The sequence below is a fragment of the Triticum aestivum genome, chromosome 3B (assembly GCF_018294505.1).
Source record: "Triticum aestivum cultivar Chinese Spring chromosome 3B, IWGSC CS RefSeq v2.1, whole genome shotgun sequence".
Lineage (NCBI taxonomy): Eukaryota > Viridiplantae > Streptophyta > Magnoliopsida > Poales > Poaceae > Triticum > Triticum aestivum.
The window spans coordinates 823,348,621-823,367,200 of record NC_057801.1 but is presented as its reverse complement, the minus strand read 5'-3'; the positions used below and the strand labels follow the sequence as shown (position 1 = coordinate 823,367,200).

Below are 18,580 nucleotides of genomic sequence, written 5' to 3'. Positions count from 1 at the left end.
TTAAAAAAAATAAAACAAAATGATAAAAATGTCAAAAAAATAAAAGAAAATAAGTTTCCCACGTGATATGTGGCCTAGTTGTTGGGAAAATTTGCAAATATGAATTTTGACTTCATTTGCAAAATCTCGCGAGAATTTGTAAAAATGGGCATAACTTTTGCATACTAACTCGGATGAAAAAGTTTTTTATATGAAAAATCATCTACTCGAAAAGTTACATCCAAATTTAACAGGCGTTAAAACATTTTCAAAATCCTCAAAAACCTAACAGAAAAAAAGATACGGGGCTTTTAAGATCTAGAGAGGCAAAAAAATCAAAAAAATTCAAACGTACTAATGGCGCACCTGCCCATGGTGCGCCATTAGTATCTTCCCTCCTTCAAAATTCAAAATAAGTCAAAAAAATAAAAAAAATTACTAATGGCGCACCTGACCATGGTGCGCCATTAGTATCTTCCCGCCTTCAAAATTCAAAATAAATAAAAAAAATAAAAAAAAATTACTAATGGCGCACCTGCCCGTGGTGCGCCGTTAGTATCTTCCCGCCTTCAAAATTCAAAATAAATAAAAAAATAAAAAAATTACTAATGGCGCACCTGCCCGTGGTGCGCCATTAGTATCTTCCTGCCTTCAAAATTCAAAAAAATAAAAAAAATAAAAAATATTACTAATGGCGCACCTGCCCATGGTGCGCCATTAGTATCTTCCTGCCTTCAAAATTCAAAATAAATCAAAAAAATAAAAAAAATTACTAATGGCGCACCTGCCCGCGGTGCGCCATTAGTATGCCGTATATATGGCTGGTCCTCTCCTCCTCTCTTCATTTCATCTTCCCTTCTCTCCTCCACCATACTTCTCCTCTCCGGTGACCTCCTCCTCCTCTACGGCGACCTCCTCCTCCCTCCTCCCTCCTCCCCTCCCCTCCCCTCCGGCGACCAGATACTAATGGCGCACCACTGGTGCGCCATTAGTAAAAATTACTAATGGCGTGCTGTTAGTGGCGCACCACAGATGCTCCATTAATGGCCATACTAGGTGCGCCATTAGTAGGGGTTTTTCTAGTAGTGCTTGGGCCCTGGTGGGGGGGCGCACCAGCCCACCTGGGGCTGGTCCCCTCCCACACTTGGCCCATGCAGCCCTCTTTGGCCGGTGGCCCAACTTGGTGGACCCCCAGGACCATCCCGGTGGTCCCGATACGTTATCGATAGCACCCGAAACATTTTCGGTGACCAAAATAGGACTTCCCATATATAAATCTTTACCTCTGGACCATTTCGGAACTCCTCATGACGTCCGAGATCTCATCCGCGACTTCGAACAACATTCGGTAACCATGTATATCTATTCCCTATAACCCTAGTGTCATTGAACCTTAAGTGTGTAGACCCTACGGGTTCGGGAACCATGCAGACATGACCGAGACGTTCTCTGGTCAATAACCAACAGCGGGATCTAGATACCCATGTTGGCTCCCACATGTTCCACGATGATCTCATCGGATGAACCACGATGTCGAGGTTTCAATCAATCCCGTATACAATTCCCTTTCCCGTATACAATTCCCTTTGTCTAGCGGTATTGTACTTGCCCGAGATTCGATCGTCGTTATGCCGATACCTTGTTCAATCTCGTTACCGGCAAGTCTCTTTACTCGTTTTGTAACACATCATCCCGTGATCAACCCCTTTGTCACATTGTGCACATTATGATGATGTCCTATCGAGTGGGCCCAGAGATACCTCTCCGTCACACTGAGTGACAAATCCCAGTCTCGATTCGTGCCAACCCAACAGATACTTTCGGAGATACACGTAGTGCACCTTTATAGCCACCCAGTTATGTTGTGACGTTTGGTACACCCAAAGCATTCCTACGGTATCCGGGAGTTGCACAATCTCATGGTCTAAGGAAATGATACTTGACAGTAGAAAAGCTTTAGCATACAAACTACACGATCTTTGTGCTAGGCTTTGGATTAGGTCTTGTCCATCACATCATTCTCCTAATGATGTGATCCCATTATAAACGACATCCAATGTCCATGGTCAGGAAACCGTAACCATCTATTGATCAACGAGTTAGTTAACTAGAGGCTTACTAGGGACATGGTGTTGTCTATGTACCCACACATGTATCTGAGTTTCCTATCAATACAATTATAGCATGGATAATAAACGATTATCATGAACAGGGAAATATAATAATAATAACTAATTTATTATTGCCTCTAGGGCATATTTCCAATAGTCTCCCACTTGCACTAGAGTCAATAATCTAGTTCACATTGCCATGTGATTAACACTCACAGGTCACATCGCCATGTGACCAACATCCAAAGAGTTTACTAGTGTCACTAAACTAGTTCACATCATCATGTGATTAAGACTCAATGAGTTTTGGGGTTTGATCATGTTTTGCTTGTGAGAGAGGTTTTAGTCAACGGGTCTACAACATTCAGATCCGTATGTACTTTGCACATCTCTAGGTCATATTGTAAATTCTGCTTCCACGCTCCACTTGGAGCTATTCCAAATGGTTGCTCCACTATACGTATCCGGTTTGCTACTCAGAGTCATTCGGATAGGTGTTAAAGCTTGCATCAACATAACCCTTTACGCCGAACTCTTTATAACCTCCATAATCGAGAAACATGTCCTTATTTACTCCAAGGACAATTTTGACCGCTTTGCAATGATCCATTCCTGGATCATTCTTGTACCCCTTGACTGACTCATGGCAAGGCACACTTCTGGTGCGGTACACAGCATAGCATACCATAGAGCCTACGTCTGAAGCATAGGGGATGACCTTCGTCCTTTCTCTCTCTTCTGCCGTGGTCGAGCTTTAAGTCTTAACTTCATACCTTACAACTTAGGCAAGAACACCTTCTTTGACTGATCCATCTTCAACACCTTCAAGATCATGTCAAGGTATCTGCTCATTTGAAAGTACCATTTAGCGTTTTTGATCTATCCTCGTAGATCTTGAAGCTCAATGTTCAAGTAGCTTAATCCAGGTTTTCCATTGAAAGACACATTTCAAACAACCCTATATGCTTTCCAGAAATTCTACATCATTTCCGATCAACAATATGTCAACAACATATACTCATCAGAAATTCTATAGTGCTCCCACTCACTTCTTTGGAAATACAAGTTTCTCATAAACTTTGTATAAACCCAAAATCTTTGATCATCTCATCAAAGCGTATATTCCAACTCCGAGATGCTTACTCCAATCCTTAGAAGGATTGGTGGAGCTTTGCACACTTGTTAGCATCTTTCAGGATTGACAAAACCTTCTGGTTGTAACACATACAACCTTTCCTCAAGAATATCGTCGAGGAAACAATGTTTTGACATCCTATCTGCAAGATTTCATAAATCATGCAGTAATTGCTAATATAATTCGAACAGACTCTTAGCATTGCTACGAGTGAGAAAGTCTCATCGTAGTCAACTCCTTGAACTTGTCGGAAAACATCCTAACGACAAGTCGATCTTTCTTAATGGTGATACTTACCATCATTGTCCGTCTTCCTTTTAAAATCCATCTGTATCCAACAGCCTTATGACCATCAAGTAGTTCTTCCAAAGTCTATACTTTGTTTTCATACATGGATCCTCTCTCGGATTTTATGGCCTCGAGCCATTCGTCGCAATCCGGGCCCACCATCGCTTCTCCATAGCTCGTAGGTTCATTGTTGTCTAGCAACATGACCTTCAAGACATGACTACTGTACCACTCTGAAGTAGTACTCATCCTTGTCACCCTACGAGGTTCGGTAGTGACTTGATCCGAAGTTTCATGATCACTATCATAAGCTTCTACTTCAATTGGTGTAGGTGCCACAGGAACAACTTCATGTGCCCTGCTACACACTAGTTGAAGTGATGGTTCAACAACCTCATCAAGTCTCCACCATCCTCCCACTCAATTCTTTCAAGAGAAACCTTTCCTCGATAAAGGACCCGTTTCTGGAAACAATTACTTTTGCTTTCGGATCTGAATTAGGAGGTATACCCAACTATTTTGGGTGTCCTATGAAGATGTATTTATCCGCTTTGGGTTCGAGCTTATCAGGATGAAACTTTTTCACATAAGCGTCGCAGCCCCAAAATTTCAAGAAACGACATCTTAGGTTTCTCTAAACCATAGTTCACACGGTGTCATCTCAACGGAATTACGTGGTGCCCTATTTAAAGTGAATGCGGTTGTCTCTAATGCCTAACCCATGAACGATAGTGGTAATTCGATAAGAGACATCATGGTACGCACCATATCCAATAGGGTGCAACTATGATGTTCGGACACACCATCACACTATGGTGTTCTAGGCGGTATTAATTATGAAACAATTTCCACAATGTCTTAATTGCGTGCCAAATCTCGTAACTCAGATACTCATCTCTATGGTCATATCATCGACATTTTATCCTCTTGTCACGATGATCTTCAACTTCACTCTGAAATTACTTGAACCATTCAATAATTCAGACTTGTGTTTCATCAAGTAAATATACTCAGTATCTACTCAAATCATCCTTGAAGTAAGAACATAACGGTATCCACTGCGTGCCTCAACACTCATTGGACTGCACACATCAAAATGTATTACTTCCAACAAGTTGCTTTTTTGTTCCATTTTACAGAAAAACGAGGCTTTCAGTCATCTTGCCCATGTGGTATGATTTGCATGTCTCAAGTGATTCAAAATCAAGTGAGTCCAAACGATCCATCTGCATGGAGTTTCTTCATGCGTACATACCAATAGACATGGTTCACATGTCTCAAACTTTTCATAAACGAGTGAGTCCAAAGATCCATCAACGTGGAGCTTCTTCATACATTTTATACCAATATGACTTACATGGCAGTGCCACAAGTAGGTGGTACTATCATTACTATCTTATATCTTTTGGCATGAACATCTGTATCACTACGATCGAGATTTAATAAACCATTCAATTTAGGTGCAAGACCATTGAAGGTATTATTCAAATAAACAGAGTAACCATTATTCTCCTTCAATGAATAACCGTACTGCGATAGACATAATCCAATCATGTCTATGCTCAACGCAAACACCAAATAACAATTATTTAGGTTTAACACCAATCTCGATGGTAGAGGGAGCGTGCGATGCTTGATCATATCAACCTTGGAAATACTTCCAACACATACCGTCAGCTCACCTTTAGCTAGTCTCCTTTTATTCCGAAGCTTTTATTTCGAGTTACTAACACTTAGCAACCGACCGGTATCTAATACCCTGATGCTACTAGGAATACTAGTAAAGTACACATTAACATAATGTATATCCAATATACTTTCGTCGACCTTGCCTGCCTTCTTATCTACCAAGTATCTAGGGTGGTTCTGCTTTAGTGTCCGTTCCTCTCATTACAGAAGCACTTAGTCTCGGGTTTGGGTTCAACCTTGGGTTTTCACTAGAGCAGCAACTGTTTTGCCGTTTCATGAAGTATCCCTTCTCGCCCTTGCCCTTCTTGAAACTAGTGGTTTTACTAACCATCAACAATTGATGCTCCTACCTGACTTCTACTTTCGCGGTGTCAAACATCGCGAATACTTCAAGGATCATCATATCTATCCCTGATATGTTATAGTTCATCACGAAGCTCTAGTAGCTTGGTGGCAATGACTTTGGAGAAACATCACTATCTGATCTGGAAGATTAACTCCCATTCGATTCAAGTGATTGTTGTACCCAGACAATCTGAGTACAAGCTCAACGATTGAGCTTTTCTCCCTTAGTTTGCAGGCCAAGAAGCTCGTCGGAGGTCTTATACCTCTGATGTGGGCACGAGCCTGAAATCCCAATTTCAGCCCTCGAAACATCTCATATGTTCCGCGACGTTTCGAAATCGTCTTTGGTGCCTCAACTCTAAACCGTTTAACTGAACTATCACATAGTTATCTAAACGTGTATGTCAAATGTTCGCAACATCCACAGACGACGTTCAAGGTTCAGCACACCGAGCGGTGCATCAAGGACATAAGCCTTCTACGAAGCAAGGAGGACAATCCTCAGTTTACGGACCCAGTCCGTATAATTGCTACTATCAACTTTCAACTAAATTTTCTCTAGGAACATATCTAAAACAGTAGAACTGAAGTGCGAGCTACGACATAATTTGCAAAAACTTTTGACTATGTTCAGGTTAATTAAGTTCATCTTATGAACTCCCACTCAGATAGACATCCCTCTAGTCATCTAAGTGATTACATGATCCAAGTCAACTAGGTCGTGTCCGATCATCACGTGAGACTGACTAGTCATCATCGGTGAACATCTTCATGTTGATCGTATCTACCATACGACTCATGCTCGACCTTTCGGTCTCTTGTGTTCCGAGGCCATGTCTGTACATGCTAGGCTCGTCAAGTCAACCTAAGTGTTTCGCGCGTGTAAATCTGGCTTACACCCATTGTATGTGAACGTTAGAATCTATCACACCCGATCATCACGTGGTGCTTCGAAACAACGAAATTTCGCAACGGTGCATAGTTAGGGGGAACACTTTCTTGAAATTTTAATGAGGGATCATCTTATTTACTACCGTCGTTCTAAGCAAATAAGATGCATAAACATGATAAACATCACATGCAATCAAATAGTGACATGATATGGCCAATATCATTTTGCTCCTTTTGATCTCCATCTTCGGGGCTCCATGTATCATCGTCACCGGCATGACACCATGATCTCTATCATCATGATCTCCATCATCGTGTCTCCATGAAGTTGTCTCGCCAACTATTACTTCTACTACTATGGCTAACGGTTTAGCAATAAAGTAAAGTAATTACATGGCGTTGTTCAGTTACACGCAGGTCATACAATAAATAAAAACAACTCCTATGGCTCTTGCCGGTTGTCATACTCATCGACATGAAAGCCGTGATTCCTATTACAGGAACATGATCAATCTCATACATCACATATCATTCATCACATCCTTTTTTGCCATATCACATCACATAGCATACCCTCCAAAAACAAGTTAGACGTCCTCTAATTGTTGTTTGCATGTTTTACGTGGCTGCTATGGGTTTCTAGCAAGAACGTTTCTTACCTACGCAAAACCACAACGTGATATGTCAATTGCTATTTACCCTTCATAAGGACCCTTTTCATCGAATCCGATCCGACTAAAGTGGGAGAGATTGGCACCCGCTAGCCACCTTATGCAACAAATGCATGTCAGTCGGTGGAACATGTCTCACGTAAGTGTACGTGTAAGGTCGGTCTGGGCCGCTTCATCCCACAATACCGTCGAAACAAGATTGGACTAGTAACGGTAAGCATATTGAACAAAATCAACACCCACAACTACTTTGTGTTCTACTCGTGCATAGAATCTACGCAATAGACCTAGCACATGATGCCACTGTCGGGGAACGTAGCAGAAATTCAAAATTTTCCTACGAGTCACCAAGATCTATCTATGGAGAGACTAGCAACGAGAGAGAGGGGAGTGCATCTACATACCCTTGTAGATCGCTAAGCGGAAGCATTCAACAGAACGGGGTTGACAGAGTCGTACTCGTCGTGATCCAAATCATCGGAGATCCTAGTGCCGAACGGACGTCACCTCCGCGTTCAACACACGTGCAGCCTGGTGACGTCTCCCACGCCTTGATCCAGCAAGGAGAGAGGGAGAGGTTGGGAAAGACTCCGTCCAGCAGTAGCACAACGGCGTGGTGGTGGTGGAGGAGCGTGGTATTCCAGCAGGGCTTCGCCAAGCACCGCAAGAGACGAGGAGGGAGAGAGGTAGGGCTGCGCCAGGGAGAGGTCAAAACTCATGTGTTGGCAGCCCCAAAGACCTCAACTATATATAGGGGAGAGGGAGGGGGCTGCGCCCCCTCTAGGGTTCCCACCCCAAGGGGTGCGGCAGCCCCTAGATCCCATCTAGGGTGCGGCCAAGGGGGGGAGAGGGGAAACTTGCCCCCCAAGTAAGGTGGAGGCGCCCCCTCCCCAAACCCTACGCGCCTTGGGCCCTGGTGGGGGGGTGCACCAGCCCACCTGGGGCTGGTCCCCTCCCGCACTTGGCCCATGTAGCCCTCTTTGGCCGGTGGCCCCACTTGGTGGACCCCCGGGACCTTCCCGGTGGTCCTGGTACGCTGCCGATAGCACCCGAAACTTTTCCGGTGACCAAAACAGGACTTCCCATATATAAATCTTTACCTCCGGACCATTCTAGAACTCCTCGTGACGTCCGGGATCTCATTCGGGACTCCGAACAACATTCAGTAACCATGTATATCTATTCCCTATAACCCTAGTGTCATCGAACCTTAAGTGTGTAGACCCTACGGGTTCGGGAACCATGCAGACATGACCGAGACGTTCTCCGGTCAATGACCAACAGCGGGATCTGGATACCCATGTTGGCTCCCACATGTTCCACGATGATATCATCGGATGAAGCACGATGTCGAGGATTCAATCAATCTCGTATACAATTCCCTTTGTCTAGCGGTATTGTACTTGCCCGAGATTCGATCGTCGGTATGCCGATACCTTGTTCAATCTCGTTACCGGCAAGTCTCTTTACTCGTTTCGTAACACATCATCCCGTGATCAACCCCTTGGTCACATTGTGCACATTATGATGATGTCCTACCGAGTGGGCCCAGAGATACCTCTCCGTCACACGGAGTGACAAATCCCAGTCTCGATTCGTGCGAACCCAACAGATACTTTCGGAGATACTCGTAGTGCGCCTTTATAGCCACCCAGTTACGTTGTGACGTTTGGTACACCCAAAGGATTCCTACGGTATCCGGGAGTTGCACAATCTCATGGTTTAAGGAAATGATACTTGACATTAGAAAAGCATTAGCATACAAACTACACGATCTTTGTGCTAGGCTTGGGATTAGGTCTTGTCCATCACATCATTCTCCAAATGATGTGATCCCGTTATCAACGACATCCAATGTCCATGGTCAGGAAACCGTAACCATCTATTGATCAACGAGCTAGTCAACTACAGGCTTACTAGGGACATGGTGTTGTCTATGTATCCACACATGTATCTGAGTTTCCTATCAATACAATTATAGCATGGATAATAAACAATTATCATGAACAAGGAAATATAATGATAATAACTAATTTATTATTGCCTCTAGGGCATATTTCCAACACACGGCACCCCGCTGTGATCACGAGAGCCCGCCGTGGAGGTGGAGTCTGGTCTTGGCGCTCGCGCACCGCCTCCACAGGCGCCACGCGGTCTTGACGTGGTGCTAGGAGCGCGTGCGAATCTTCTTTTGGTCACTGGACCACCTAGCAGCTTGCTTCATCGCGCATACGCCCGATGTTGCGGATCACGCCGAGGTGCCACCCGCCTTGGCTCGATAATGGCATCTTACCTTGGAGGCGGAGGAGGAGCCCCGTGTGGTAAATCTCCAGCAGCAGGGGGCGGTTGAGGCAGTGACCGAGCTAGTGCAGCAGAATCCCCAGCAGCACTGACGAGCTCGGCAATGCGGTCGAGCCAGTCCTCGTAGAGGTCGTCGACCAGGCGGTAGCGCAGGAGATCGCGTGCCATGAGCAGAGCGGCCTAAGCGTTTGCCGGGCCACGACGAGCGTGAGAGGATGAAGCAGCTGGAGTCAGCGATGGAATGGCGGTGTGCCCGTCGCGCCACACAGATGGATGCAGTGAAGAGGCTTGTTGCTTGTGGCCTGCGGGGCCCATGGCGGCGTTTGCCACCAGTGACGGGGGTCGGAGAGGGCAGCCGTCGCCCGCCGGCGCAGTCTAAGCAACGCGGGCGGCGAGGGCCGCCCAGCGCTCGACATGAGCTCGGCGCGCGTCAGCCATGGAAGCGGTGGAGCGGTGGCGAGTCGATCAATGGAAAGAAAGATCCGACGCACCCCTAACTGGTGCGCCAAATGTCAGATTACGGGTTCCTCAAGCCCTTGTGAGGTTCAAACTCTGGGGTGCGTGCAAAGACCTCACTCTCCCCAGTCTGCCGACTCGCTAATCTCACAGCCTAACACATCAAGCTCGAAGGAAATGGGACACGACAGTTTACCCAGGTTCGAGCCACTTGTGATGTAAAACCCTACTCCTGCTTTGTGGTGGATTTTCCTCGCGGGGCTGAGGAAGAACTAGTACAGTGGAGAACAACCTGAGGAGGCATGTTCTTGGGCTCAAGTGAGCTGGTGAGCTGGTGAGGATGGAATGGATCCGATCCTTCTCCTTGGTGGTGGCTATGTACCATTTATGGTGGTCTTGGTCCTCTTCCCGAATGACGGCGGGAAAGGATCCCACAGCAGCCAAATATGAAGGAAGACAACAAGTACATCTTATCCTAACTAAGTGCTCTTCGCCCGCAAAAGCATCTGGTCGTGACATTGCGGTGGGCTCGGCGATGACCTCCGTCCTTCTGTCCTGGCGGTCTTGGTCTTGTTGCATGAGAATGGTAACCTTTGGCTGCTTCCTCTGGACTCCGCGCCTGCTGCTTACCTCCTATGCATCAAAGGGGAAACTGGTACTCTACACCCGCTGGCGCCCGCCTAGCGCCCGCCTGGCCTTGGTCGTCATGGGTCACGTCATCCGAACCTCGCGTGGTGAGCCTTGCATAGAAATCTTCGCTCGTCAGGAGCCAGCCTGAGGAGGACGATCCCTTTGGAGGTCTTGATGTCATCCACCTCATGAGGCTTGGCCCCTCGCGAGGGTCTTGGGTTGTCGATGTCGAAACTGGGATGTACCAGGCCGTTGGTGGAGCCACGCCGCGGGCCGCAGGCAGGCAAGTCTGGGCACCCCCGTATCCAGAACGCCGACGGTAACATTAGGAACCCAACAGGTTGGGATGGACGATGCCTCGAGACCCGCCTCCCTGCCAGGCTAGACGTTGTCAGTGGCACTTCTATCTATCAATAGAGACATGACCATCTACTTCTGTTTGAGACTTATGTCTATTCTATGTATGAGACAAATGACTATGAACTTATGTATGAGACATATACCTACTCTATTTTAGTACTCTGTTATCCGAACTACATCATCATATTTAGATATAACATAACTCTCGTACAACAAGACAATACAAACTACTAGATAGAACTACATCTAAATTAAACGCTACATACGACTTAATTTACAACATAGAGCATTAAGACTATGTGAAGTCATCATCGTCATCCTTCATCAATGCAGAACTCTTGTCCTTCGATGATGAAGAACTCTTGCCCTTCAACAATGAAGAACACTTGCCCTCCGACGATGCAGATCTCTTGCCCTTCGATGACGAAGAAATTTTGACCTTTGACGATGCAGAACCCAGAAGCGGCGGCATGAAGATATCGTCTTCATCCTCGCTGTCGGCACTCCATAAAAAATATGTTTAGCTCCAAATTTTAGGTACCTTCCACCCTTTGATTGCTGCTTCATCCATCTTCCATGCAACCTGGGAAGTTATTTCTGTATCTCCTCAAAGGTCCTGGAAGGCCACCCGCACCTACTTAATGCGTGAGCCAGCTCATTCAGTAGAGTGTCACTACTGATGAGTTCGTCCCATAGAACTAATATGTTGTCAACCCTAAAATCAGCGGCTAAACGCAAAAGACATTCGGACATACCAGTGTGAAAACTACGATCAGAAGGATATCCGAACATCTTTGCAAGACTACGAGACGACACTAGAATGCTTACCAACGTTAGTGCCGAGGGTGTTTTATAGGTTGAGAACACAAAGAAAGGCAGGAACTCGGTAGCGGGAAACTATGGTGGGAGATACTGGCGGGAACTAGAGAGCGGGAAAATATGGCAGGAACGAGCAAAGTGGAAAAATATGGCGGGAAGTAGAGAGGGGGAAATTTGGCGGGAACAAACAAAGCGGGAAAATATGGCGGGAAGTAGAGAGCGGGTAAATTTGGCGGGAAGGACCAAAGCGGGAAAATATGGCAGGAAATAGAGAGCGGGAAAATTTGGCGAGAAGTAGAGACCGGGAAAATTTGGCGGGAAGGAGCAAACTGAGAAAGTATGGCGGGAAGTAGAGAGCGGGAGATGGCGGCCCGTGATATAAGCAGGGATCGTATGGGGCAAAAATGGTGATATGCACCAGTCGGCCTGCGGCTGGCCAATTAGAGCCAATCGGCCTACAGATGGCTGATTAGTCTAGTCGGCCAACAGCTGGCCGACATGATACTGGCCGATAGGCCATTCGGCCAGCAGCAGGCTGATAGGACGCGAGTCGGCCTGGTGTGGGCCAAGTAGGTCCAATCGGCCCTGCTGCGGGCCGACGGTGTATTATTTTTAAAAATTATTAATCGCGTATAATATTTGTGCAAATTAATAAAAAAATGTATTACTTAAAAAAATAGCAAGTTCCAGTTCAATAGATTATAAATTATCTTTAGAACTCTTGAATAAGTGTGATACTCTCTCTGATCCATATTACTTGTCACTGGTTTAATACCACTTTAGTGTAAAATTATGCTAAACCAGCAACAAGGAATATGGATCAGACGGAGTACAACTTTTTTTAGATACGCTTGTAACTTTATCCATTTTCATAACCAATATAGGTACGTTGCTTTAGATCTAGAATCCAATTTTTTTATAAAGTAGCTCTCACAACTAAAATTTATAATAAAAAATAAAATAATTAGAGACATCTTTTGTGTGCTATCAATTTTTGCAAGATGAAATACCACGAGCGGGGCCGCAATTCTGACTAAAGTAGCGCTACTGCTACCCGTTCATCTGGACGAACTTGATTACTAATAAAGAATTTTGACAGCCCTTGAGTGCCATCCAAAAAGAGAGGAAGCAATAAGGGATGATCACGCTTAGGGCGGAGAGTATTCCATTTTTGCACTGGTGCCCGCTTTTTATGGGTTTATTTTAGGATGTACAGCTGCCGAAACACAAAAACTTAGCAAATTGAGTGTAACTCGGATGGTTAGGTTCGGTGCGGTGAACCAGCCCATCAGGGTTCATGTCCAAGAGTTTGCACTGGTGCCCGCTTTTTATGTATTTATTTTATTCTTTGGTGATGTTTGTTTAGTGGTAGGTGACCTTCGTGTCGACTATCTCGGAGGTGCTCACAGGGATAGAGTGTGCATACGTGCGTTCATAAGGATGGGTGTATGTGAGTGTACGTGAGCATCCACGATTGTACTGTATTAATAAAAAGAAACACAAAACATCACCATAATGTTAAGGGATGATTTCGACACCACAGAAAATCAGCCCAACAGAAGTAACATGACGGGGTAAATGCTCTTAGCCTCTGATTTCGGCGGTATGTGTCGCCTCTTCCCAGCATGCATGTGAGAAACGACACTATCACCGCATTGCAAAGGCGGGCCGCGGCGGGGTTACTTGTAATGTTTCAGTACTAGCGTTGCCTCGACAAGCTCTAGATTTTCTCGTTCCGCTAGAAGCCTCATGCTCGTCCCCCCTATGCGTGGATCAAAACATCGGTGTATCGACAAGCTATACAAAAGAAATTGGTGCAAGTATTTGATCAATCGCATCACATAGTAGCACTGAGAGATTGTTATTTGGGCGCACGAAAATCATACCAGAGTACCAGACAGCACAAACAAAAAATTGAAAATGAAGATCTCTTTTGTTGTAATGAGATTTTTTTTACATTGATAAAGGGAGTAGAATAAGAACCAAGGATACAGTGATATTTTTTATTTCTTGGATATAAGGCAGTACAATAAGATATTTCTTACACATCCCTTCCGAACTAAAACATTAGATGCTTTTGATATATACTCCCTCCGTTCGGAATTACTTGTCGCAAAAATGAATGTATCTAGACTTATTTTAGTTCTAGATACATCCATTCCCGTGACAAATGCTCATTTTAGCTCCAACAATTTGTCACACGGGAACATATATGCATCCAAACTAAGTAATGTCTAAATGGAAGAGGGTAATGCCATTATGCAATTCACCAACAAATCAATTCCAGTTTGTGAAGAGCCTCCTTTCTTAATGCACCGGGTTGCTTTGTCTTTGAGATTGTTTGCCCTTCGCCTCAGCTCTCCACCTTCTTCATGGCAAAACAACTTTTTAACACTGCTCTGGATATTGTCCCTGTCCATCTTGCCCTCTAACACAAACCCTATCTTCCACACCTCCTGGACATACCTGGCATTTATCATCTGGTCACCAAAATGTGGTCTACATATCATTGGAACACCCTCACTTATGCTCTCCAACGTTGAGTTCCAGCCATTATGGGTCCAAAATCCACCAACCGCTTGGTGCCCAAGAACTTCTTGTTGTGGGGCCCAGCTCACCACCATTCCCCTACCTCGCACCTCTTCCTCAAATCCGTCGGGTAGGCCTATCTTACCTGAATCCTGAACCGAGTCAGGCCGGATCACCCAAAGAAATGGCATGCGACTGTTGGCCAAGCCCCATGCAGTCTCCAATAGCTCTTCCTGATCCATGGATGCCAAGCTCCCGAAGCTCACGAACAGAACAGATCCTACTTCTTGCTTGTCCAACCAATCCAAACATGTTCTATCTTGAGCCAACAGGCTGCTCTGGGCACCTAAAGATATCTTGTGCAGCGGACCGATCGCATACACCGGGACGCCCATGCCATCGATGATCTTTTGTAGCTCAGCATCTTCGAGGTCGCTGAAGGTGTTAATGATGACACCAGAAGAACACATTGATGATTCCACAATACGTTCTATTAAGGTGGACATCGTTTCATGTGGAATTGTGGCTGAGAAGACCATGTCTTGCTGCTGGAGCGGGTGGAGACCATCCAGTTGCATACTCAGTTGTAAATGATCTGAAATTTTGGTAAGAAAATAATCAACCATCGAGTGGTGTATGTGTGGATGCACGTGTATTTTTTAAGAAACTAAGCAACTTGAATATGCGAGTCCCGTTTCTAAGGAGTGTTTGTTGATGTTTTGGTAGGTGAACGTGATTGTGGTTGAGCATGGTACTGTGCATATGTAGATGCGACTAGCAATGCATGTTTTGTATAATTTTATTTATATATTCACATGATGCTACAACCATTGTTTTAGCTCTATTGGCAACAACCATTGTTTTAACTCTCCTCTCGTGTCGTCCCCCTCGCGGGCGATACGGGAGGCACTAACCTTAGGTGCCAACCGCTCCATCTCCTCTCCTTCCTCTCTGTTGCAGTCGGGGGACAGCATCCGGTAAAGCTCATGCATTTGACGGCATCGGCGGAGGGCTTCTCCTCCTTCCCGAGTTGAATGGCGGCGAGGACGCTCGACCCATGGGGTGTGGCCTCTGCCTCAGTCCATGGCGGTGCGGCGACATCCAGTGGCGGCGCTCGTGGTGATGCGGGTGGAGATCGGCCAGAGTATGGAGCTGGGGCTAGGCGTGGTCGGTGGCAGCGACAATGTCCGAACCGGATCCCAGGGCAGTGGCCTTGGTCGCTGGCGGCAGGTGAAACTCAAGAAGCCCGCGGTGGATTGCGTGGTGGTGCCCCTGTCGATGATCTGGTGGTTTGGCTCCGGATCAGATTGAAGCAGTGATGGTGACGAGCAGGAGCGGGATCTTTCCCGACAGCTCTCACGGTTTGGCGAGGTGGGGTGGCAGCCCACCTCCCAGGCTCCAGTGGTGGTTCACTCCGGTAGTGGCCGGTGCGTCAGGACTCACGCGGTGGAGTGCTGATGTGCGTGGTCGTCGAATCTGGGCAGCCAGATTTGGGGCTTTGAAAGTGGTCTGGCCGATGCACAGGATGTCGGATGGATTCTCGTGGGACCAAATCATGGTGCAAACCTTGTCTTCGGCCGATGGAAGAAGCTGGTGGAGGTGACGCCTCAGGCATCGTTTCCTTCATGAAGGCATCATCGAGGTGAAGCTAGCACCTCTTCGGCTACCTCCGGGGGAAACCCTTGATCGGTCAATCGGATGATGGCGGCATTCATGTGTTGTTCCCCCATTAGGGGCATGGAAGGGTTCATCAGCTACAGGGACCATGGACGAGTACAGCGGTGGAGCGGCCTGGCATTCGAAGCGATGACAACAACGGGTCTTGGCGGCATGGGGCAGCGGGGTCTCGGCGATGGTCGCGTGTTCATAGACGTGCGCGGGATGGTGGTGCTATCTGGCGTCGGCGGCAGTTGGACTTGGCAAGGCATATGCATTGATCTCTCCTGAAGATCGGACAGCGGAAGATGGCGGCGTCGGATTCTTGAGTGTGCGCATGCGGTGTGTGTTGAAGGTCTACTACACCGGTTGGTGCTCTCGGCTCATGGCAGCCTGGGGTGGCCACTGGATTAGATGGTATGTGTGGATGCGCCAGGGCACTCCATGAGCCTTGTAGGTGTAGCGAGTGAGGTCGCCAGGAAGGTGGCTTTGAGTTGATCCATGTATCTACTTTGTCAGACTCTGTTGAATAATTAATAAAGATGGATGTGTGCATTGCTCGATGCAGACGCCAGGGGTAATCCTTCTTTTAAAAAAAGAACGAAAAACATGAAGCTGCTTTTACTTGGGTTTCCTTGCTTCCATCTTAATGCTAGTGATTACAGTATGCTCTAACCTTGAGTCCTCCAACATATGAGTTGTGATAATGCTTTGGAAGTTGCTTTTAAATGCAGTTACAGTGGACTCCATGTGCCATCTATTTTTTGTTTTGTGATCTGTTCCCGGGCCTTGCTTCTTATGGATTTGTTACATTCCCTTTTCTATGGGTCGTTGATGTTTTTGTTTAGCGTGCTTCCACCAAGTTTTTTACATCGATCTTATGATATGCTTGTTTCTTGTAGCTATTTGTTTACTATAGTAGGACTTCAGTGGTCTGTGTACTTCAAAACTCCTGCAACTATTTGTACTATCAATTCCTTGCCCCGTTGCTATGTTTCCTTGATAGATTCCTTTCACTGGGCCCCCATCCACTACTGCATTGATCTTGCCATAGCTTTCTAGGCTTAGTGGCCAGAACTGACATTAGTAATTTACTACTTTATGTACATTTTTGTAGTGTTTGTCTCACTTGGTTTTTTCTGTTATCATAAGAAAAGGTATACTTTTCTCCCCAAAATGTATCCTAGCTGAGCAATAACCCCCTCAAGTGATATTTGGTCTAATTTGCACCTTCCAAATCCTGGCTGAACGTGCCTTTTGATGGTTCTCGAACTAACGCCGCATAGATTTGGTGCCCACTATGTGTGGGGTCCAGTTGGGGTGGAAGTTGCAATACCTTCATGTGTTATTTATTTTCATGTGCAATTTGGTTGTTCGTGTATGTTACCGTAATAGTTTTATATAATTTTTGGTTTGTGTATAAGGCTTTAAATGCAATTAGGTTTTTTGTATGCTGAAATATTTTGGGTACTCTGGGGTAAAAGAAATCCTAGAAGTGTTTTCTTTGGTTTGTTATGTATGAGGCTTGTTTGGGTTATAGGGGTAGGAAAAATGGTGACGCATATAGGTTGCTCTATGGGCAGCTTAATGGGAACAAAAGCCCATGTTCTCAACAAGAGACCTCTGCTTTTCTCTTGTCACGGTTCAGCTTAAAAAGTTCAATGACAGTGCTGATGCATCACATTCGCCAAATAGCTAACCCCCCCGAGCAAATAGCTATCACATTCGACGAAGTTTTAAACGAAAGACAGCGATCTGTTAAGCCGATAATCTCTAAGATTTTCGTTCCATCCATGTATATTATCTTAGATTTTGACGCAACTAAAAGTGTACAGTTGTGGCCGATAATTTTTTCATGCAAACATGGTCTTATAAAAATTTAAATGATAGTATCATGAAAGAAACGTATGAAAATAACAACACTAATTTTACTTCACTAATCTACATATTTCTAAACTTAAGCACTTATGTCTTGTACGAAACTTGTCTGCTCTTTATCCACTGGTCATCACTAAAGATACCATAGTTGGATTTCTCAATTGCAATAGTATTTTCTTAGAATGAAAACACAATATTCAAATAAGCATATAAAGAAGTTATGCGCCTATATTTTCATTTCATTTTTTATCCTATTCATATTGATTATTCTCTTTTAATCATCGCTGCTTATCTGCTTATCAATGGCTAGTTACAATCAAAGAAAAAAAAACACCTCATATGCTTCTTTTATTTTCCGAGGAACCATACGAAGAACAAAATATAAATACTGATTGCGTGCATATAATCCTTATATTCTATTTGTCCACCTTCATTAATGCTGGTGGTACTGCAATTACGTTGTTCCATTAGTTCAATGTCATTCATGTAGGTGATGATGCGCATGCATACTTATCTTCCTATATATTCATATGTCACCTCTCCATCTAATGGAATGTGTTCTCTTGTTCATACTCATCTACATTGCTACATATTTTATCTCAGCCAGCCAAAGCATAACTTGTGTTTTCGTTATTCTCTCGTCCATGTTCTTTGCGTAGACTTATGTTGTTACACTGAAAATTCCCTCTATCAGTAGGTATTAAATGTTATGAATGGAATGACAATCGATCGATCTCACATCTCCTCACATAAGTAAGATTGAATAGTGTGAGACTATTCCAACCATCAATCTCAAATCTCTCTAATACTACTATGCATGTTGACTCTGGCCAATGATGGAG

At 45.1% G+C, this 18,580-nt stretch overlaps 1 protein-coding gene across 1 annotated transcript in view; it reads right to left on the bottom strand.

The window, feature by feature from the left end:
- Positions 1-13,680: 13,680 nt before the first annotated feature.
- LOC123066864 (DIMBOA UDP-glucosyltransferase BX8-like) overlaps positions 13,681-18,580 on the bottom strand; it is a 6,321-nt gene continuing 1,421 nt past the window's right edge. The window contains exon 2 of the mRNA XM_044489859.1: positions 13,681-14,799. Within this exon, the coding sequence (XP_044345794.1) occupies positions 13,910-14,799 (890 nt within the window). The 3' untranslated portion in view covers positions 13,681-13,909. The remainder of the gene's footprint in view (positions 14,800-18,580) is intronic.